Source organism: Liolophura sinensis, chromosome 7 (genome assembly GCF_032854445.1).
Source record: "Liolophura sinensis isolate JHLJ2023 chromosome 7, CUHK_Ljap_v2, whole genome shotgun sequence".
NCBI classification, from domain to species: Eukaryota; Metazoa; Mollusca; class Polyplacophora; order Chitonida; family Chitonidae; genus Liolophura; species Liolophura sinensis.
This window is the reverse complement of record NC_088301.1, coordinates 913,365-936,388: the sequence shown is the minus strand read 5'-3', so window position 1 is coordinate 936,388 and position 23,024 is coordinate 913,365. Positions and strand designations below refer to the sequence as shown.

Genomic DNA, 23,024 nt, shown 5'->3' with positions numbered 1-23,024 from the left:
TAGCACCTCTCACCAGGTATACCTGACAAACCTCCAGACTTACAGCCTCAGCAAGCGCCCCTCACTAGGTATACCTGACAAACCTCCGGAGCTCACCAGGTGTACCTGACAAACCTCCAGACCCTCACCAGGTTTACCTGACAAACCTTCGAACCCTCACCAGGTATACTTGACAAACCTACGGACCCTCACCAAATATACTTGACAAACCTCCGAACCCTCACCAGGTATACCTGACAAACCTCCGGACTTGCAGCCTCAGCAAAACGCTCAAGACTGGATTTTTGACTTTCCTTATATACTGCATCATGAAAGGAAGTCTTTACGATTTCGACCAGGCCTCTTATATTTGCGGGTATTTTTTCTTCTGCCTCAAATAATGTTGTGTTTGATTGCTGTTACTGTTGTAAGATGGAGGAAACTGTATAGAGATAAGAGGAAACCAACCCTCTTTGCTGGAAGGTACTGTACTCGACAATCCTCTTGACGTAAAGCCACAGCCTAGCTGAAGCCACGCTAGGATGTTGTAGTGGTTAAAATTCTCGCCTACTTAGCTACAAAGAATAATTAACCCCAAAAGATTTTAACGCTGAGAACAGTGTAACTGGCCTGACTGTACAGTTACAGTTAAGATTGCCTTATACTGGTTCAACAGTATGAGATTGAATATGGTATGTTAATGGTGATTAAGAGGAATAAATAGACACATTAAATCTTCTAGACTCGATCTTCGTGCAGTATACAAGTTGTGTATAACCAATACAAAACTCATGTAAATTATAATAACCCATGAGGACCTTGTGGCCGAATGGTAAGAATGTTAGCTCAGTAAATTACCAAGGAAGCTCTCACCAGCTCCTGCTTGCTTCCTCTTCAGTCCTCTACTTGGGGAAATCTGGCAGCAGCCTGCGGATGGTCGTGGTTTCGCCCGGGCTCTGTCCGGTTTCCTCCCACTATAATACTGACCACCGTTGTAAAATACCATTGAAACAAGTAAACAGACCATGTTATGTATACCCGTATTCACAGTTAGGTTAAAGTGATTCTGCACTGATAAAAAAGTTTGGGTCAGCTAACTCAAAAATCTGAGTAATGCAATGGAGCTAATTCGACTCAGAAAACTGAGTCATATCACCTCATCAGCGGAGTCAAGAGACTCATCTGGTTATATTTTGACTCATATGCTTAGTCGGAAAACTCACAGGAGTCGTGCACGACTCATTTAACATGGTCATATGATTCAGTTTTTTTACTCAGATTTTGGAGTTAGTTTACCCACCTTTTCTTTCAGTTTGACTGTCCAGAGTTTAGCCCTTCACATCGTCCATAGGGAAAAAGATTTGTTGTTGCTTGGCAACTGACGATGAGTTTCGTGCTTTGACGTTGGCAGCAAATGGCAAATGGTCTATAAATGCATATTTTTGCTCTGGCTATTTTTACTCCCTGACCAGTTTGATTCTCGTCATTTCTTTTCTTTACCTATACATTGTATACGTTTAACTCAAGTTCACCTTTACTTTATTCCCGCCTCACAGTCTTTTCACTATTTGTATATGATCATATAAATGCTTACTAACATATTCTTTATTACATCTTATTGTATGCATTTGTACTTTATGGTTCTGCTGGGGAAGAAATATTGTGACGTTATAAAGTCAAGAACGAAACTTCCACCATGGACGGTGGGTGCAATTTTCTGTGGATACCTTGCGCATGACGACAGTGTATGACCTGTCTCACTACAACCTAGCCTTAGTGTATGTTTGAACACACTTACCACTCTACTACTGTACTGTACAGAGCGGACACAGACCCCCGTCCGGGGGATGTGAACATCCTGACGGAGAAAATTCCCGGGGTTACGCAAAACCACAAACCATCAAGCTCCCGGGAATCTGTTTGATTGTAACTTACACACGCCCGGTTAGTTTAAACTATGTTCAGTAAGTGCGATTTGTACTTAAATTTGTAAAAATTTAGTCTCGCAGTGTTCACAACAACGCAAGTGTGTGATGTCTCTTTGTTTGCCTAGTACAACTACACCTGAACTTTACACAGCAATGCTTAGTCTATGAATTGCGCGGCGAATCATTGTTTCTCCTGTCAGTACAACTACAAATGAACTTTACACAGCAATGCTTAGTCTATGAAATGAAAAATTCTTGAATATGGCGTTAAACAACAATCAAATAAATAAATAGATCAATAAATAAATAAGCAAATATATAAATCACCAAAAACTCTATGCAACCTCACCTCGACGTCAACCTTCTCATTTCGACTTAATTATGTTGTATCTATTCCAAAATTCGATGGAATCAAATTTTGGCGTTTTACGAGTTTTGTGGACATTTGGGGTTGCTACGAGTTTTGGGGTTGCTTCCCCTTTTAGGGTTTCTTCGAGTTTTGGGGTTGCTCCCACTTTTAGGGTTTCTTCGAGTTTTGGGGTTGCTCCCACTTTTAGGGTTTCTCGAGTTTTGGGGTTGCTTCCACTTTTAGGGTTTCTTCGAGTTTTGGGGTTGCTTCCACTTTTAGGGTTTCTTCGAGTTTTGGGGTTGCTTCCACTTTTAGGGTTTCTCGAGTTTTGGGGTTGCTTCCACTTTTAGGGTTTCTTCGAGTTTTGGGGTTGCTTCCACTTTTAGGGTTTCTTCGAGTTTTGGGGTTGCATCGAGTTCTCAGGGTTGCCTCGAGTTTTGGCGGTAGCTTCGAGTTTTGGGAGTTGAAACAAATGTTTTTCATGGACCAAATAGAGCACCTTAGCAACTGTTATAGTGGCTTTCTGCAAGTAACAACTCAACAAACATGCTCAAATTCGCATTAAAGCTGCGACCTCCCGTAAAAAAGAAGAGCGCCAATGTTTTGGTCTTGCACTCAGGCTTTTAGTCAAGAGAATGGCCCATGTTAATTGAGATGTGGTGTCCAACAGGCCAACAAACACACCGAAAGAATGGACTGAAAGGATTTTTACTTTTCAACCCTTAGATTAACAAAATTGATTTTATTAAACTATGCATGAGCCAGACCTCAGTATATGTATTGAGAAAAACAAATTGAATACCACGCCCTCTAGCCCCTTATGCGGCTTGGTAGCCATGATTGTCATTAGTGCGGGAAAACGTCTCCACCTTTCTATTCGTTAGTCAACTACAATTTTGAAGTTGGAACAGTATTTTTTGCATCTTTCTGGATATGTTTGAATCGAAAAAAGGCTACATCAGAGATGAAAAAAAGTACTGATGAAACCCTTCACAAGGACAACGTATGATGGACATATGATTCACAGTTAAAACGTTAGCGTTAATCCTAATGGACATATGATTCACAGTTAAAACGTTAGCGTTAATCCTAATGGACATATGATTCACAGTTAAAACGTTAGCGTTAATCCTAATGGACATATGATTCACAGTTAAAACGTTAGCGTTAATCCTAATGGACATATGATTCACAGTTAAAACGTTAGCGTTAATCCTAATGGACATATGATTCACAGTTAAAACGTTAGCGTTAATCCTAATGGACATATGATTCACAGTTAAAACGTTAGCGTTAATCCTAATGGACATATGATTCACAGTTAAAACGTTGGCGTTAATCCTAAAATGCATGGATTATGATTAATGATGACAAACTAAAGTAGGATGAAACAAGACATAAGCTCTGTAGTGATGGAAGGACAGAACGCACATGTGGAAGTGAGATCAACATTGTTGGTTAATTACACAGTATTTAGTACGGTAAAATATTATTGTGTAGGCCTAATTGTAATAAGGGACAACCCATCATGGCGATGAATCACTGAACGGAGAGTTCATGGCTTCCGTGAATATTTTACCATCGTGAGGAAAAACATAGTCATATATGGGCATGTATGGGCATGTACTCGCCCTTTGTCAAATACACATAGTCCTATATGGGCATGTATGGGCATGTACTCGCCCTTTGTCAAATACACATAGTCCTATATGGGCATGTATGGGCATGTACTCGCCCTTTGTCAAATACATATATTCACTCTAGCCTACTCTCTTTCTCTTAGGCGAGTGTGAAAATAAGTTTTTAAATAAATATGATAAGCGTTAGTAGAAGAAAAAGTCTCATGTTTAAGTCTTTTGTTGAATGAAAAATAGATATTAATGATTGAGAAGACTTGATTCACACTGGTCAGACCAGCCTTCGTCACGTGATGAAGGCAATAGTTTTTTGCAGAAATTTCATATCCCGGACATCTTCTCAGCCTGTTCCAAATGGTGACATGATCAGTCAACAAGCACTGGGTTTATTTACTTCTCACTACACTGACTCTTCCCCACTGTTGTCGTCGTAGAAACTAGATCCCGGGGAATGGCTGCCAGAAGTACGACTAACATCCGGGGACTTGACGAGAAGGTGAGATGCAGGGCGTGGATACCTCTCTCCCATGTCCATGGCTTCTTCCTCTGACAGACACCCAGATGTCTTTTTCTGGAAGTCTACGACGTTCGACAGCAAATTTATATATTTTATTGCCAGTCTGAGGATTTCGTTCTTGCTCAGTTTCTTGTCCGGTGGATGTGTTGGAACAAGTTTCCGCAGCTCAGCAAACGCACCATTTACATTTTGTTGACGCCATCTTTCGCGACAATTTGTGAACATTCTCCGCGCCACTTTTTTTAGAGGGTTTCCGTGAGTGACAATCACTTCTTCGCCATGGGAACGATGAAGTTGTTTACGCCTCAGGTCCAGAGGAGAGCTCTGGCTGTCGGCTGATGTTCTTGTTAAACTGATAACATTCATGTTGTAAGATGACGTGCTTCCTAGCGTAAACGCCGACGACGGTGGCGACGGTGATGTTGACGTCGATTGGAGACAGATGTAACCTTGATGGCGTAAGCTGACGTCATCAGTGTGCGTGTCGATGAATACGTTATCGCATAAATCGTCGCCATCTACGCTTTCTGTGTCGCTGACGTAAGACCTATCGGTCAGATCTGAAAACATTCCATGCTTGGGGAAAGCAATAGGTCTAATTGGTGTGTCGTCGTCCGACCCTTCGGCAAGTTCATCCATGGAGCGTTTCGACAGAAACACATCATCTTCATAACTCTCCTCACTACATCTGGATTCCAACTTAAGCGGCAGTCTTTCCATCTGTGTATCCGTCACAGCGGTCATCCTCGAAACACCTTTGTCAGACAAACCTGAGAAAAGGAATTTTGAGATAATGAGGAATAAAGAATAAACTTGAAAATCCCGGAATTTCATTCAGGAAGTTTCAAAGAAAGAACTGAGTCATATAAATTCCTGATGTGAAACAGACGATATATGGCGATATTTGTATTCAGTAGGCGTATCTTTCCTTGAAAACTCATAAAATAAACTTCCCTATGAAGAACAGGAGGGAAGTAAAGTATATCCACGGCTAGTGACTAACTCTGTTTCAAGATAATATTCACAAAGGTTTTGTGAGCATGAGTATGTTTGCCATCCCCATGCAACAACATAGCTCAGTATTTTAAAACTTTTATTGTGCTTAACTGTACTTTAACATTTAGGAGTAGATCTAGATGGTAATCCATCTGAATTCTACATTTATTAAAATACATTAGTTAGTATATTTATAATTACTCACGTGCAAAATGAACATAATGTAGAAATGTAAACTTAACGATATGGTAAGGCATATATAACCATTATTTTATCGTCAAACGTTTCCGAACTCTATAGCGGAGAACTTTCAGTCTTAGCATTATATTAATCATATTGCGATTAAAGCATTTCCATACTTAATTAAACACTTTTTAATCTAAACTGAATTATGACATTCTCTGACGTATTGCTACACGTAAACCTTCAACGTGAATCATGAGTAACTATAGTTTACATATTTCCGAACCTATCATGAGAACTGTCGAGCACCGGTTAATTATAACTGTATTTGCAAACGTTCACAAACTATTAATAGCTATTACTTAACTATTGATGTTATGTTAATCATAACTATAGTCAAAGCCTCCTGAAACATTATAAAAATATTTCAAACATCAGCAAACACAATATAATAATCATATGATGTGGAACGTGATGCTTATACGGTAACACTATCTATAGTCCAGATATTTTCAAACCATGGGCAACTTATAGTCACAGCCAGGCAAACCGCTAGGAGGCCAAACATTGTCAAATAATGCCAAACGTCACAGCAGTTAATAAATAGAACGTCTTGTTGGCAGCCTTGTTCTTGGTGAGTTTTTTTTTATGTTAACCAGGAAAGGTTTGCCTCAGTTCATACTTAATTGGGTATGTCATGCAAATGAAAGAACGAAAACATTATAATTCTGATGAGCAACACGAAAAAAGAACTTCACAACTGAGAAAAAAGTCAAACATTTTATCCCAGGATGTAAATCATTATAAGCTCGGTATGGTGTTCGTTGTTTGTATTAGTTGGAGCTGTCGCCCACCCCCTTCTTCCCGTCTCCTGCCACGCTCATATATAGAACCCAAAGAAATAGCTAGATGTGTACTTACAAACAACTGGCACATCCAGGCAAAGAACTTGGTTATTCCGAATCAAGTATATATATATATATATATGTTCTATACGCACTTGTGGCAAATATTATATTAATGAAAATACCACCTTCGAGAAATCAACTTAAGACCTCTATACTATGTCCCTAAACACTGATACTTCCGTTTCGTCCGACCACAGCGTGTTGTGAGAATGTACTGTGGGTGTGGCGAAATTATATTAGAGCGAGGCACTCGAAAGCGATTCGGAACCGCTCGCGCCGACTCTCCTGATCCAGGCATTTTCCGGCAGAACCGGATACAGGTGAGTTGACGATCATAGGCGACGTATTCATTGGTGGCTCTTTAAATACAATGCTTGACCTTGATACCGACAACATATTTAAATACGTCATCAATCCAACAAAAACAAGTCCAGATGTCATGTGCTTTACGAGAACAGGACACAAAGAGATGCATTTATCAGCTGCTTCAATGCCTTGAATTTTCTGTTCGTTAGTTACGGACTTCCGAGTGATTCAGATCAGCACACAACATTGAAACAAACAGGAAAAACCACTGGCTCATTGACTTAAGCGTCACTCTCGTGTCAACCGATGTCTCGGTAATTTGTCGGCATGTGGCTTTGCGTCATGGGATGTGTCAGGTGTCCTGTATATACTATGCCTATAGCGAAGGGCGATGTTGTTCTCCAGACTAGAATTTCTGAACCCAAAGGCCTTACCGCCTTAGTGTAAACAAAATATTCCTGACCGTTTTTGTGTAAAAAAAAATTTTCTTGACCGCCTTAGTGTAAACAAAATATTCCTGACCACCTTTGTGTAAACAAAATATTCCTGACCGCCTTTGTGTAAACAAAATATTCCTGACCGTTTTTGTGTAAACAAAGTATTCCTGACCGCCTTTGTGTAAACAAAATATGCCTGACCGCCTTAGTGTAAACAAAATATGCCTGACCGCCTTAGTGTAAACAAAATATTCCTGACCGCCTTAGTGTAAACAAAATATTCCTGACCGCCTTAGTGTAAACAAAATATTCCTGACCGTTTTTGTGTAAACAAAATATTCCTGACCGTCTTTGTGTAAACAAAATATGCCTGACCGCCTTAGTGTAAACAAAATATTTCTGACCGCCTTAGTGTAAACAAAATATTCCTGACCGCCTTAGTGTAAACAAAATATTCCTGACCGCCTTTGTGTAAAAAAAATTTTCTTGACCGCCTTAGTGTAAAAAAATATTCGTGACTGCTATGGTGTAAACAAAATATTCCTGACCGCCTTAGTGTAAACAAAGTATTTCTGACCGCCTTAGTGTAAACAAAATATTCCTGACCGCCTTTGTGTAAGCAAAATATTCCTGACCGCCTTAGTGTAAACAAAATATTCCTGACCGCCTTAGTGTAAACAAAATATTCCTGACCGCCTTTGTGTAAAAAAAAATTTTCTTGACCGCCTTAGTGTAAAAAAATATTCGTGACTGCTATGGTGTAAACAAAATATTCCTGACCGCCTTAGTGTAAACAAAGTATTTCTGACCGCCTTAGTGTAAACAAAATATTCCTGACCGCCTTAGTGTAAACAAAATATTCCTGACCGTCTTTGTGTAAACAAAATATCCTAACCGCCTTTGTGTAAACAAAATATCCTAACCGCCTTTGTGTAAACAAAATATTTCTGACCGCCTTAGTGTAAACAAAATATTCTTGACCGCCTTTGTGTAAACAAAATATTCCTGACCGCCTTTGTGTAAAAAAAAAATTTTCTTGACCGCCTTAGTGTAAAAAAAATATTCCTGACTGCTATGATGTAAACAAAATATTCCTGACCGCCTTTGTGTAAACAAAATATTCCTGACCACCTTTGTGTAAACAAAATATTCCTGACCATAATGTGCACAAAACATGCACATAGCACGCTATGATAATTGTTTCAGGAACTTAATATCTAGTTGTAATGGCCACCCTCAACCGGTTGTCACAAAATGTCTACAATACAAACTCATGTTTATCATATAAATTAAAATGCATCACTTAATTGTCTTGATGTGTTCGTAAATCCTGGTTCTCACACATACGGCGGATGACCACCAGTGCCCGGTGGCCTTGCGACTCAAACGTTCACATGACGTTGCATACAGCCGGTTAGGTCTTGCAGTGGACCACGTTCTCATACAGCCGGTTAGGTCCGGCGGTGGACCACGTTCTCATACATCCGCTTGCATCCGGCAGTGGATCATGTTCTGAAACAGCCGGTTCGGTCCGGCGGTGGACCACGTTCTCATACAGCCGGTTGGTTCCAGCGGTGAAACAAGTTCTCATACAATCAGTTGGATTGTATTGACCATGTCCTCACCCAGCCCGTTAGGCCCAGCGGTGGACATGTTCTCATACAGCCGGCTAGATCCAGCGGTGGACGATGTTCTCATACAACCGGTTTGGTACAGCGGTGGACCATGTTCTCATACAGCCGGTTGGATCCAGCGGTGAACCACGTTCTCATACATTCAGTTGAATGTGGCAGTGGACCATGTCCTCACGCAGCCCGTTAGGTCCAGCGGTGGACCACGTTCTCATACAGTCGATTGGATCCGGCGGTGGACCAAGTTCTCATACAGCCGTTTGGATCCGGCGGTGGATCACGTTCTCATACAGCCGGTTGGTTCCAGCGGTGGATCATGTTCTCATACAGCCGGTTGGACCGGGCGGTGGGGATCGATGAATCCCGGAAAATAAAGAGGCGATTCATTATCACCGGTGGACGTCCTCTCATACATCCGGCCTGGATCGCCAGTGGGAAACCACCGGCTCTATGACAACCATGCTTAAGATCCGACCGTGTATAAGTTTACGAGAACCTAGATGCCGAGAAACCGGTCAAATTTTGAAATTAGCCCTAACAGAAATTTATTTCTTCCTGACGATATGTCCACCCTCTCCGCGGATCGCCGCTGCCTTTTTGCTTGTCGTTAATGACGACTGCCGTGGTAGCTACGAATAAGGATCGAATTGGTATGGCTGTGTATTTTTCATGTGATAGAATTATATTGTTCTTGTCACTATCTAGATACTCGTCATTGCAGGAGTTGAGATCGCTGGAATTTTCTTGAGAATGTGGAAGAACAGCGTTCTTATGGAAATAGCCATGTAATGGTGTATACAGTCTGCAGAAAAAGTATCTATCCCGCGAGACGTCACGGGTTGATAAATCTGGGCGGAATTTCTGACCGTTGAAAATAACATTTCGGTAAAAATAATTCCCTTAAGAATACAATTTTCATTTTTTGAGAAAATTGTCTGGGGGCAATCTTTAGGTGGACAGCACATGTTAAAATATGGGACTGACAGTCGAACAGACTGACGGACGGACAGACGAACAGACTGACAGACGGACAGACAGAGCCACGTACAGGGAGACAGACGATCAGACCGACGAACGCACAGACGAACAGACTGACAGACGGAAAGACGAGGAGACTGACGGACGGACAGACAGAGCCATCTGCAGAGAGACAGACGAACTGACTGATGGACGGACAGACAAAGCGAACTACAAAGAGACAGACGAACAGACACTGACGGGCAGACGAACAGACTGCTGGGCGGACAGAGAGAACTACCTACAGGGCGACAGACTGACGGACGGACAAACAGAGCAAGACTGACTGACAGATGAGAAGACGAATGAACAGACACAGTGACCTACACAGAGACAGATGGACAGACTGACGGACGGACAGACGAATAGACAGCCACAAACAGACAGACAGACAGGTAGACGAACAGACTGACGGACGAACAAACAGTTACAAACAGACAGACAGACAGACAGACAGACGAACAGAATTCGTCTGTTAGAATTGCTTTTCGCAGATAAGTGGGTTAAGAATAGGAAACTGACTTGCTGCCAGATGTTACGAATACTCCATCAGCAAAACTAGAGCACAGGCACCTTCACAAATGAATAGAAATATAAAGAAATTCTCATTCTCCTGTAGGTCTATATATTATATACGTATCTCTACGTCCTTATAGAGACTTTGATGCAGATTAATTTGAGACCTCACAGCTCGTATATACATACAAGTATAGCTTCTACACATCAGAAATTACTTCCACATGCCTCATCTTGTCACACTCGCCGTAACAGCTAAACAAACCACTCTATCTTTTCTCCTAGGCCTATATACAGTTACGTAAGATATAGATAAATATACTTCAAACAGTAAATAAACGAAAAATAAGCCCTCAGAATTAAATAGAAGAAAAGGTATACACAAATACCTTGATAGTCTGAAATTTCACCGAGCTATCTTCATTTCGAAAAGGCTTCTAAACTGGACTAATATTTTTCTAATCGTAGTGTATCCAATGCCTAAAAGCGAAATAAGGCCTGAACTGAATGTTCTCCAAGATTGCCTGGAGATATCTGGGCCGTCCTGCACGCATGGTTATTACATTACTTCATAGATTTTCATTTCACAATAAATCATTTTTGTGTTTTTTCTTTTATCCAGTATACGTAAGCAGGAGATAGACGCGAATACACGGGGTTATACCCTCAGCTTCAAACATCCTCCATTCCGTTTATACTGAGGTAATATACCGTAACACTTGGTTTGAAATTGCATTTTTAGTATACACAAACTCTGCATAGCAAAGAAGAAAAAATGTGTACCCGATATCGGATGTGGAGTAGCAGCTATAAAAACGAGATGTGCCGGAGAAAGCCATGCTTGTTTGTCCGTAAGTGGCTTAAATGGGGCTATAAGTCTTTTTCTCCATCCCTAAAAGCCCCACCCACTCAGAGGCGGGGTGAGCCAAGAAGCGGTTTGGGGGCGGTGATTTCACTAATGCTATTCGTATCGCCCATGCTTCATATATTTCTCGGCTAATTATGTTACATTTCGTGGATACTGTCTTTCATTGGTTCTAAAATTGAACGATCTACTTGCATGTGCGTGTAAATAGTACACAGAGGCCGATGCCTAGTTAATCTATGAAGAAAGGTCATGTTGTAAAGCGGACTGGATGTCAAATATTTATGGACTTTACATCAGACGGCTAAACCATTACTTTACTTCTCCTGGGAAACACAACACTTTTGTCTTGACTGTATGAGTTTCTAATGGCTCTTGATATCAGTCCGTGTCTGATGCGATTAATGCTCGCAAGGGTGTCATGTGTACTGTGATGCGCCGCACGCGCTGATTTGTCACGTGACCCACGAAAAGGGAGGGGAAAAAACAGTACTCATCATGTAACACATAATGGTGGTCTTGTTCCGGCGAGGAAGATGAGATTAGCAAATGGCAACTAATGCAACATAATACACACTGACGAAAAAACATGTTTGTGCTGCAAGTTACAGACATCGATTGAGACGTAGACGTTTACGTGTGTATCAGTCTAGAGTTCGTTGTACCACATAATATAGTGAGACGGTCCTTTCTTAGCCAAACTGAAGGATATAGGCTACAACGAGTGATGTAAAAGGACGACGTCGCGCGATCAAATCCAGCTCCCGCTATGGGCTTTTGTACACCACTATGCTAGAAAACAAGAGTTATAGCTATAGGCTGTACCGTCCTAATCCGCCCATAAATGAATGTTGTGTCTGATAAATCGATGACAAGGCCCCCTGTATAAGGATTAGTGATAACCAATCAGTAGCAGGACAAGGAACAAAATCATGAAGGCAGATAAAAACTAAACGCAATGGCTTTATAGCACCCCTGTATGTATACCAGTGGTGCAGAACAGTGGCTGAAAGGCTGTATACAGAATGATGAAAACCCACTGAAAAGTAGGCCAGTATACATTGTATAAACTAGTGGTACTAGTGGTCAAACGTTTGCACACAGACTGATGATGACAGTAACCAAAGAGAGGAATTCCCCACTATAGACTTTTGATAACCAAAATGATAGATATAGTCTTACATACAAATTGATGGTAATCAAACCAAATCCGTATGTAGACTACTGATAACCAAAAACAGTGACAAAAATTTCAAAACAAGCCAAATGTAACCAGTCAAATGGTTTTCTCGGGATTGAGTTACTATTCCTACACACAGACTTATGGTAACCAAACCAAGTGGGTAGTATTTCTACATATGGACAAATGATAACCAAACCCAATGGGCAGTATTCCTACACACGGACTGATGGTAACCAAACCCAGTGGGTAGTATTCCCACACACAGACTTATGGTAACCAAACTAAGTGGGTAGTATTTCTACATATGGATAAATGATAACCAAACCCAATGGGCAGTATTCCTACACACAGACTTATGGTAACCAAACTAAGTGGGTAGTATTTCTACATATGGACAAATGATAACCAAACCCAATGGGCAGTATTCCTACACACGGACTGATGGTAACCAAACCCAGTGGGTAGTATTTCTACACACGGACTCATGGTCACCAAATACAGTGAGCAGTGTTCCTACACACGGGCTGCTGGTAACCAAACCCAGTGGGTAGTATTTCTACACACGGACTGATGGTAAACAAAGGCAGTGGGTAGTATTTCTACACAGGACTCATGGTAACCAAACTACCACTACAGTGGGTAGTATCCCTACACACGGAGTGATGGTAACCAAACCCAGTAGTATTCATACACACGGACTGATGATAAACAAAGTCAGTGGGTAGTATTCCTACACACAGACTGATGGTAACCAAATCCAGTGGGCAGTATTCCTACACACGGACTAATGGTAACCAAACCCAGTGGGTAATATTTCTACACACGGATTGATGGTAACCAAACACAGTGGTAGTATTTATACACACAGACTGACGGTAACCAAACCCAGTGGGTAGTATTCCTACACATAGACAGAAGGTAACCAAATCCAGAGGGTAGAGTTCCTAAACATTGGCTGCTTGTAACCAAACTCACTGGGTAGTATTCCTACACGAGGACTGGTAGTAACCAGACCTAATAGGTGTTTCTACCCACGGACTTCTCTGTGTAAACTGCCATTCCTCTCACTGAACTACCACTTCCCTCAGTGAGCTGCCATTTTTCTTACTGAGCTGCGGCCCCTCTCACTGATCTGTCACTCCTCCCCATGAACTGCCATTCCTCTCACTGAACCACCACTCCCCTCACTGAACTACCACACTTCAAACTGAGCTGCCTCTCCTTTCACGGAACTACCTCTCCACTCACTGATCTGTCACTCCTCTCCATGAACTGCCATTCCTCTCACTGAACTACCGCCCCCATCAATGAGCTGCCACTCCCGTCATTGAACTACCACTCTTCAAACTGAGCTGCCTCCCCTCATTGAACCACCACTCTGCATACTGAGCTGACACTCACGTCACTAAACTACCTCTGTTCTTACTGAACCACAACACCACTCACTGAACTACATGTCTTCTTACTGAACTACCACTCCCCTCACTGAACCACCACTCTGCATACTGAGCTGACACTCACGTCACTGACCTACCTCTGTTCTTACTGAACCACAACACCACTCACTGAACTACATGTCTTCTTACTGAACTACCACTCCCCTCACTGAACCACCACTCTGCATACTGAGCTGACACTCACGTCACTGACCTACCTCTCTTCTTACTGAACCACCACACCACTCACTGAACTACCTGTCTTCTTACTGAACCACCACACCACTCACTGAACTACCTCTCTTCTCACCAAACTATGAAAGTCCACCAGACAACATTTATAGTCACAATAATAAGCTATCCCACATTCCTAAATCTGCCTGTCAACATCTTAAAGTAAGAAAATCTAACACAAAAATTTTAATTTACATGACAGCCATCCAATAAAAATGTCCAATCTGTCATGAGCTAAATGTTACAAATATTGTCATATATCTAATCAAACACAGAATTTCACACTTCACTTTTGTCTTTCTTAAGCTGTGTGATATTAGTGGCAGGTTTTATCCTCTTTTCAAGATCAGTTTTGGTCTGACGGTTTATTCAAATCGTTGTTCTCGGGTGTGTTCGGATGTTCTTCTGGCTGTAACCGGTCTCCTCCGACTCATATTAAAACCATACATGTTCATATACATCTCCCATAAATAGTTTTTAAAATAGTTTATCTACTTTATTATATGTATTAGCTGTTTTACGGACCCCACCACTCGTTAATCTGTCCCCTGGTAATCATAAACTTGTTTCTAAGCGAGCACGTGAGCAGTGACGTGATAAGATGAAGGATGTGACAGATGACGGTAGAAGGTGACCCTATCAAAGTATGAGTCTCCTCAAACAGTGAGCTGGTTTGTAACACCAGCCCAGCCCGTCCGTTCCTCATCCATGTTGACGGGCTCCGCTTACGTGTTTACTCAAATTAAACGATACCTTATGACCCTCAGCTCGATGAAAGATAGCTCAAAAATTGGCAAGTGTTTTGGGGAAATAAAAAATGATGTTGTAAGTTTTTCGGAGACGTGCTGTGATTCACGGCCCAGTGTGATGTAATACACACGGCCTAGGGTAGTACATGGCGTTTTATTCCGATCAGGCAGGGTGCTATTTTATTGTTGGAATAAAGTGGATTCAGCTGAAGCAAGACTGGTTGAACCTCATTCGATTGGCCGCTGAACCTTATGCTGAGTGAGACTGCCTTTTGTGGTTTTACACAATTCTATATTGAATTTTTGAGAAAAAAAAAATGTGTATAAAGACACATATAAAATAATACAAGGATGACTTCTTTTGTCCCAAACTGTCATACAAAACAACATAGTATTTTGAGGAATTCATTACAAAATGTCTTTTACAATAACTAGTATACTATGGTGGGTTAAATCTCACAGATACACGGAGTAGTCTCGTGGTGAACTGCTATAAATTATTACACATACCAACATGTACACTCACCATACAGCTGTCTCAGAAGACTTTAATTATGAGTGTAAAAACAGCATTTCAAGCCAAGGATCACAGCGCTGAACACTGCGTAACCCAATTACAAATATACACTTTGCTTCCTCGTAAATGGGGATTTTTTGGGCCATTTTTAAAGGGCTTATGAAAAGCGTGCATTCACGTCAACTGGTTCTCCATTTCGTCCTCCTGACACGCCGTGATTGACTAATTAACCATCTTGTTGCGCATGTCACTTATCAAAGAGAGGCTCTCGCCACAAAGAGACAACTGTCTCGACGACAACTCAAAACAAATTACTCCCTGCAGAATTCATTCACCGAAAGACTAATTACATCGACTTTAAGGAACAATACGCGTCTCTGTTTAAAGCGCGAGTTTAACTCTCCAAAGTGTTGCGTCAGCATGTTTTTTAAACGATCAAACATTCACTGGATCTGGAGTTTAGGAAGCAAACTAAACGCACATCGCTTGTAATCTATACTCAAGACTTTCAAAAATCGGTTTGTGAGGATCGAGTTCTGAGAGGTGCTAAATACATTACAGCCGATAATTCTATGCTCATGTAGACTGGAAAGCCATGGATGTTTATTTGCGATGGATTCCCTTAGCATAGTACTGTGAAATCAGCATGCGTTCATTTAGCACAGTACTGCGACATTATCATACGTGCACTTAGCACAGCAATGTGACATTATCATACTGTCACTCAGTACAGTACCTTGTCATTATCATGCGTTCACTCGGCACAGTTCTGTGACATTATCATGCGTCCACTCAGCACAGTACTGTGTCATTATCATGCGTTTGCTTAGCACAGTACTGTGACATTAAAATGCGTCCACCTAGCACAGTACTGTGACATTATCATGCGTTTGCTTAGCACAGTACTGTGACATTAAAATGCGTTCAATTAGCACAGCACTGTGGCATTATGATGCGTTCACTTAGCACATACAGTAGAGATCACACAAAAACTTCTATACCTGTATCGCCATATATGCAAGCATGGTCTTAACACTAGTGGGCGGATGCTACTGGTACAGAGTATATAATTTGTAGATATAGATGAATCCTTTACAGACACAGATAGATGCTTTATAGTCATGGATAAGTCCTTTATAGCCATGGATAAGTCCTTTATAGACATAGATAAATCCTTTATAGAGATAGATGAATCCCTTATAGACATGGTTAAATCATTTATTAACATGGATGAATACTTCAAAAACATGGATAAATAATTTACAGACATGGATAAATCTTTTATAGACATGTATGAATCCTCCATAGACAAGGATGAATGCTTTATAACATGCATGAATCCTTCATAGACCTGCATGACTCAGTGTTGGTCAATCTTGATATGTGTAAGGAAAGATAAAGCATATCTGAACAGACTTGCAGACCAGACAACTTTTCATATGAAAGCTTTGTTTTAAGTATTTGACATTTTTTACTTTGTTACCTGTATTGATGAATGTATAATACAATAACGCTACTTTCAAGATAGAAACATCACAGACTCAGTATAAACCGTTACCATCGTTCCTTTAGTATTGGAAAACATTCACGAACTAAAATATCTTTGTTTTCCAGCCCTTCCACGGACAATACATTTAGTTATAACATAGAAACAAGAGCTAGAAACTACATTTTCTATGCAGTGATTCTAAAATAACATTTTTGTTCACGACTTAATCAGTGCTTAATGTCGTGATTAAGTCTAACTAATGTTTAAACATAAAAACTGACTGAAGGAGCTGAGGAGACATGTTCATGTCTAGGGTAAAGCCTTGTTTGATGCTTACCACAGACCACCGATTTCCCAAATTACGGCTCAGGGCGGCTGTTTCCCGTGTGTGGTCCGAAGCGAGTGGATTATCCTTGATCACTGAAGAGTTCCGCCCCTTAGCTCATTCGTAATCACGCAATGCCCCCTCCCCCCCCCCCCCCCCCACACACACACACCCGAAAAGCTTTCCGCCACTTGAAATGTGAGGGCACTTATTCCGCTTTGATTAAGCATTTGATTGGAATTCAGATATCATCCTTATGCTACATTCACAAAAATTTGAGACTCGAGTATAGTTGAAATTACCGTTTTTCTTTTCCTTCGTGTGTATCGCCTTGCTCAGAGATAATTAGCTTCAATCATGCATATTTCTTCCATTGACTTTACCTTTAATGAGGACTAATTGCTTTGTTTGATTTTAGACAGAAAAATTAAATGAAACATTTTCATTGACTTTCCTTAAAATGATACAACATCAATGAGTTTATCAGAATTTCAAGCGCCAGTGCACGGTAACTCTGTATAAAAGTAAGACAACATGGGAGAGAGGTGAGATGTGTGGGTACTGTGTGTTATGGCGGATTTGACACGTTTGTTTAAGGGAAAAGATGAGCGATATCACATATGAGAAGATGAAAGGCGGAAGAAGAAGGCGTCTATCTTTACCAAGCGGTAGAGTTTTAACTATCGTCCCAAAATATAGCCCTGACCTGTTGTAACGACAGCAAGACGTAAACATAAAACTCAGTCGTCGGCTAAAGTGTCTGCGGAGGGACAGATGAGTGAAAGGGGCTGCGGGAAAGTGAGTAGTAATATCTCTAAGAGGCCAAAGGGCACCTGTGGTGTAACACATCATAGGTTAGTGACACGGTCGCTAAGTGACGTGTGGGGAGTAAGGTGGCTGAGGACTAGGGTAAATAGCCGCGAACGTCCTTTCCTATACAGAAATCAGTTCATTACTAAGACAGCTCTGCCTAAGTGCTCTTTTACTCAAAATTTAATCATAACTATTATATATGTCATTAAGCTGAGAAAGGGACTGTCTAAAACAGGCTATACGTAGACACATGAGTGCAAGTACACTCAAAAAATTAATCTGTTAAAAGAAAGTCTGTCCATGTTTTATTTTCAAATTTAATAAGGGACTATTTGTCCTTATAAGTGTTGTTTATGTGTATATAATGGAAGTGAACAACTCTCCTGAGTCTGCATACGTGTGTCCATTAACTTGGAACATGTGACTGGCAGGTGGTGAAAATCGATGTTCGTTTCTTGTTGATATGAGGTGAAACTGTTGTTCATTATTGCCTGCATGTCATGCAATGAGAATAGTTTAAAAATCAATCACATAAATAAATAAATATCTATATAACCAAGCTCACACCATCTACACCTTTATTTTGAAGATATTTATTTAGAAACATCACATAATACATATATATCCCTGGTATCACATTCTATATGGGATAAATATGATACTCGATGGAAAGCGTATCTCAAAAAAAATCTGCTAAATTTAACAGAAAGTCTGTTGTCTGAATGATGCCAGAAAGTATTGTGTTATTTGAGCAAATTATTCTGTTAAATCCACAAATATTCTGTTAAATCAACATAAAGATTCTATTAGACTAACAGGATATTCCGTTGAATATAACACAGTTTATGTTACAACAACAGAATATATTCTAACATCACCCAGACAACAGACTTTCTGTTAAAATTAACGGATTATTGTTTCGAAGAAAAAAAATATCCAAAAGTATCCTTTGTCATATTGAGTTAAACCTGACGACCTGTAATGAACAGAAATTCCTTGAACGTAAAAGCAGAAATTGGTTAGAATTCTTACTTATACACACGTTAGGAATATTACTTACGTTACAGGTTCCTGTGCTCTTCTCCAGCGATGGGTTATCACCCTACTGGATTATTTCGGTTATCTGGCATGTAATTGTTTATACGCATTACCAGATGATATTTAGACGAAGATAACTTGTGATTGGCCGAAACTGGGCATATCAGACCGCCTGGATGCTATCAACAAGCCGATGATATCCGGCTGATCACCGCTGTAGCGCTGATAAGTAAATAGTCCTTAAACAGGAGATAACTTTATAGTTCATCTTTCTTTATATTTTAGCGTTGGGTTTGTTTCTTCTTTGGCAAACATTGGGTACGTCTTTTGGCCTCGGCGTTGGCACCAGCATGTGTTTAGTGTCTACCTAGATTGACCGCGCCGGGGTGTGGTGACGGCAATTAGTAAATGTTATTTGGTGTAAACTTTCATCAACAGTTACAATCTCATGACGATACATTACACAGTGCAATTTAAACGACCCGTCGTCAATCGCCTGGCGTCAGCATTACGTGCGTTAACGGTCAGATTAAACCGTTTTATAGATAACTGGGAAACTACCAAAAGATACAGGCCAGTCTGTTCAGAGAATACACAGACTACCCACACGGATCGTGCATACAGTGCATCATTAGGACCAAAATCAGCCCCGGTCCATGCGCTTGTACTGTGCACTTTTTGGACCATATATTGAACAGGCTGAATCAAAGTGACCTGACAGATTCGTTCCAGTCTTCAAACATACCCTGTCATATCTGCACATTAAACGCAGATAGAGATGCTGTACTATTTAATATAAAAATGGTCCAAAATGTGCCCCCCCCCCCAAAAAAAAAAATAGTACGGTAATAATAATGAAAAAAATACAAAACCATATCTGGAATCTGTATGAAATTGTCTTTCAGATGACGCGCACTATAATTAATGATGGACAGTCGTTTTAACATTACGAGCACGTACAACTTCCACAGTGACGTAATGTCGCCAGAGCTGCATGGTTGCCATGGATGGTAGTTACGTGCCTGTGTGGTTACGAGTGTCTCTTGAATCAGATCTATATAAAAAGGTTTTATTCTGAAGTAGACAATTTTCCGGTGTTCTCCTCTAAACAATGAGGCTGTCTTTTCACAAAATTGCACAATATATCACACCGAATCTCACGTACCTGCTTTGTCCATCAGAACTGAAAATACTTTCTTGGAAGTTGGACAAGTCATCCTATACTCGATGGCGCGTATGGCCAGCGCTGTATGTATAGCCCGAAGCGTTACATTTTTATCTCGAAGTATCAGTTTGGAAGCAGGTGCCCCGAGTGCAGAAGACAAGATCTAAATAATTTAATGGCAAACTTTTAAGGCGAAAAGAAATTTTAAAACTGAGTTTCGTGCGTCACCCCGTCATCCATGGGCAAAGTGACAACCTGACTGGTAATAGTGACCCCTACCCCTGCGATTACCACCTCTATCATTAAAACAAACTTCCACGCCCAATACAGAGTTGACTAAGAAATGCGAAAATGTTCTTGTTCACATGGTGAAAACAGCTCCATCATTGCCACGTTAGATCGTGTGTTATTAACTGGCGGCGTGACACGGCTGGGGTGACAAGACCCGAAAGCTGGGCTCCCACTGTACATGTACATCTCTCCCTCCGCTGCCAGCATCTAGATCTCCACACTGATAACGATCTTCCCTGTAACTCCGTCTCATAATATTGCTAGGCGATAGTTTACAACTCTGTCGTGATCTAACAGCAGCCATTGATGGGAGCTAATGAGAGAAAAACGCCCTAATGTTAGAAAGACCCGTTACGGTTATACTCTCTTTTCAGCACTAAACGTCTCAACTACACAGTGTTCTCGTATTAGCAATGACGTCTCAGCTGCACAGTGTTTTCGTATTAGCACTAAACGTCTCAACTACACAGTGTTCTCGTATTAGCAATGACGTCTCAGCTACACAGTGTTCTCGTATGAGCACTAACGTCTCAGCTACACGGTGTTCTCGTATGAGCACTAACGTCTCAGCTACACGGTGTTCTCGTATGAGCACTAACGTCTCAGCTACACGGTGTTCTCGTCTCAGCTACACGGTGTTCTCGTATGAGCACTAACGTCTCAGCTCCACGGTGTTTTCGTATGAGCACTAACGTCTCAGCTACACGGTGTTCTCGTATTAGTACTGACGCCTCAGCTACACGGTGTTCTCGTATGAGCACTAACGTCTCAGCTACACGGTGTTCTCGTATTAGTACTGACGCCTCAGCTACACAGAGTTCTCTTATTAGCACTAAACGTCTCAACCACACAGTGTTCTCGTATTAAGACTCGTATTAACCTCTCACTCTAGTTTTAGACACAGGTTTTAGACACAGACCTACGACCATTGGTGCACGATAACCTGCATAATCATATAAAATGCAAACTCGTCAAGAGCATCTGACAGGGTCTAAAAAAGCCAAATCTTCAGTATATACGTTGGTTTAGTCATAAATTTATGATCTTTAAACTGTTAATACCTAAAGGAATTGTATTCCTTAAATACAATTCCTTCTAATGGATTTAACCTTCGTCCACAAATAATTTTACGTTTTACACCAAATAAGCATCCCGCTCCACGGGAATGTTGAAATAATCATTGCCGAAGAGAAATAAACAACCTAAATACTTATAAATGAATATACAGATAACAGATACAGCTAGACAGTAAAGGTGTACAGAGTTTTAAATAAAGGAAAAGCATTAGCTACAAAGCTTTAACTTAGTCTATTATATATCTTTCTTTGTAATCTAGTTCGTCAAATCCGACATTCACATAGCTGTAGTAAACCATAAAAGGCTGTTTTTTCATTGTTCATGCTTCATGCCCTCTGATCATTAATGAAAACAGAATTGTAAAAACGCCATAATCCATTCCTGACCCTTCCACTTTAATTCTTAAAAAAACTTCCGTCTATAAAGGTTATATAAAGATAAAAATTAGAAAAAAGATAATGAATGGAATCCAAAATAAGAATGTCACTTTTGCCTAGTTATGCACAGAAAAAATGTAATAAATTCACTTACCTCGATCTTTAACAGTAGATATCCAGCACTAGATAGTGGTCTACTTTTCTAGGATATTCAGCACTAGGTATTAGTCTACTTTTGGTGGATATCCAGCACTAGGTAGCGGTCTACTTTTGGTGGATATCCAGCACAAGGTTGTGGTCTACTTTTGGTGGATATCCAGCACTAGGAAGTGGTCTACCTTTCGTGGATATTCAGCACTATAGGTATTGGTCTACTTTTGGTGCATATCCAGCACTAGGCTGTAGTCTATTTTTCGTGTATATATAGCGCTAGACAGTGGTCTACTTTCATAGGTAACAGTGCTCCTATACTCCAAATCTGTCCGTCGTCCACGAAGACTCGCATCCAAATCCTTTCAACACAGCAACTCTCGTTTACATCGTATTTTAATTTTCGTACGATATTTTCTCAGAACCTCCGCATGCGCAGAAGGGCTGTTCACTGCATGTTCAGCTGACGAAACATCTCAAACGTCATTAACGTCTCCGTTCTGATTAGGAGCAATGAACCGCCGGCTTGGGACCACCCGGCCCCGCACTGGTCGACTCCCTCTGTCATGTGACCACCGATTTCTTCGCGTTGACTGGTTGAGGTACTCTGGACTTGGCCAGCCTCTCATACAGCACCGCCGGGACAGCCACTGTGGCCAGAACCGTCGGGCCAGCCTGGTGCAATAAGGCTTAATTCTCCCAGCCTATATACTTACATGTAACACATGTCACAACTTCACACTGTACACACAAGGCATCCTCTTAGCTCTGTATAGTTTACAGCAAAATGTATACAGTCTTAGAAACCTTAAAAAGAACAAGTTAAGTTATCTGCTGCCATCATTTACAATATGGATGGAGCAGGCGCTATGTCGTGTTAAAGCCACCGTGTGCTGTGTTATCATAATATA

The 23,024-nt window shown here is 40.8% G+C and overlaps 1 protein-coding gene across 3 annotated transcripts; it reads right to left on the bottom strand.

Moving 5' to 3' along the window:
• Positions 1–2,835: 2,835 nt before the first annotated feature.
• LOC135471260 (uncharacterized) lies at positions 2,836–22,397 on the bottom strand. Of its 3 annotated transcripts, none has more exons than XM_064750420.1 (2): positions 22,118–22,397; positions 2,836–5,180 (listed from the first exon to the last, which is right to left on the bottom strand). In XM_064750420.1, the coding sequence occupies exon 2, from the start codon at positions 5,152–5,154 to the stop codon at positions 4,294–4,296; it is 861 nt and encodes a 286-aa protein (XP_064606490.1). In that variant the 5' UTR covers positions 5,155–5,180; positions 22,118–22,397; the 3' UTR covers positions 2,836–4,293. The 3 variants fall into 3 exon arrangements, with proteins under 3 accessions (XP_064606490.1, XP_064606491.1, XP_064606489.1); XM_064750421.1 differs by lacking the exon at positions 22,118–22,397 and adding an exon at positions 17,215–17,308; XM_064750419.1 differs by lacking the exon at positions 22,118–22,397 and adding an exon at positions 6,511–6,677.
• Positions 22,398–23,024: the final 627 nt, after the last annotated feature.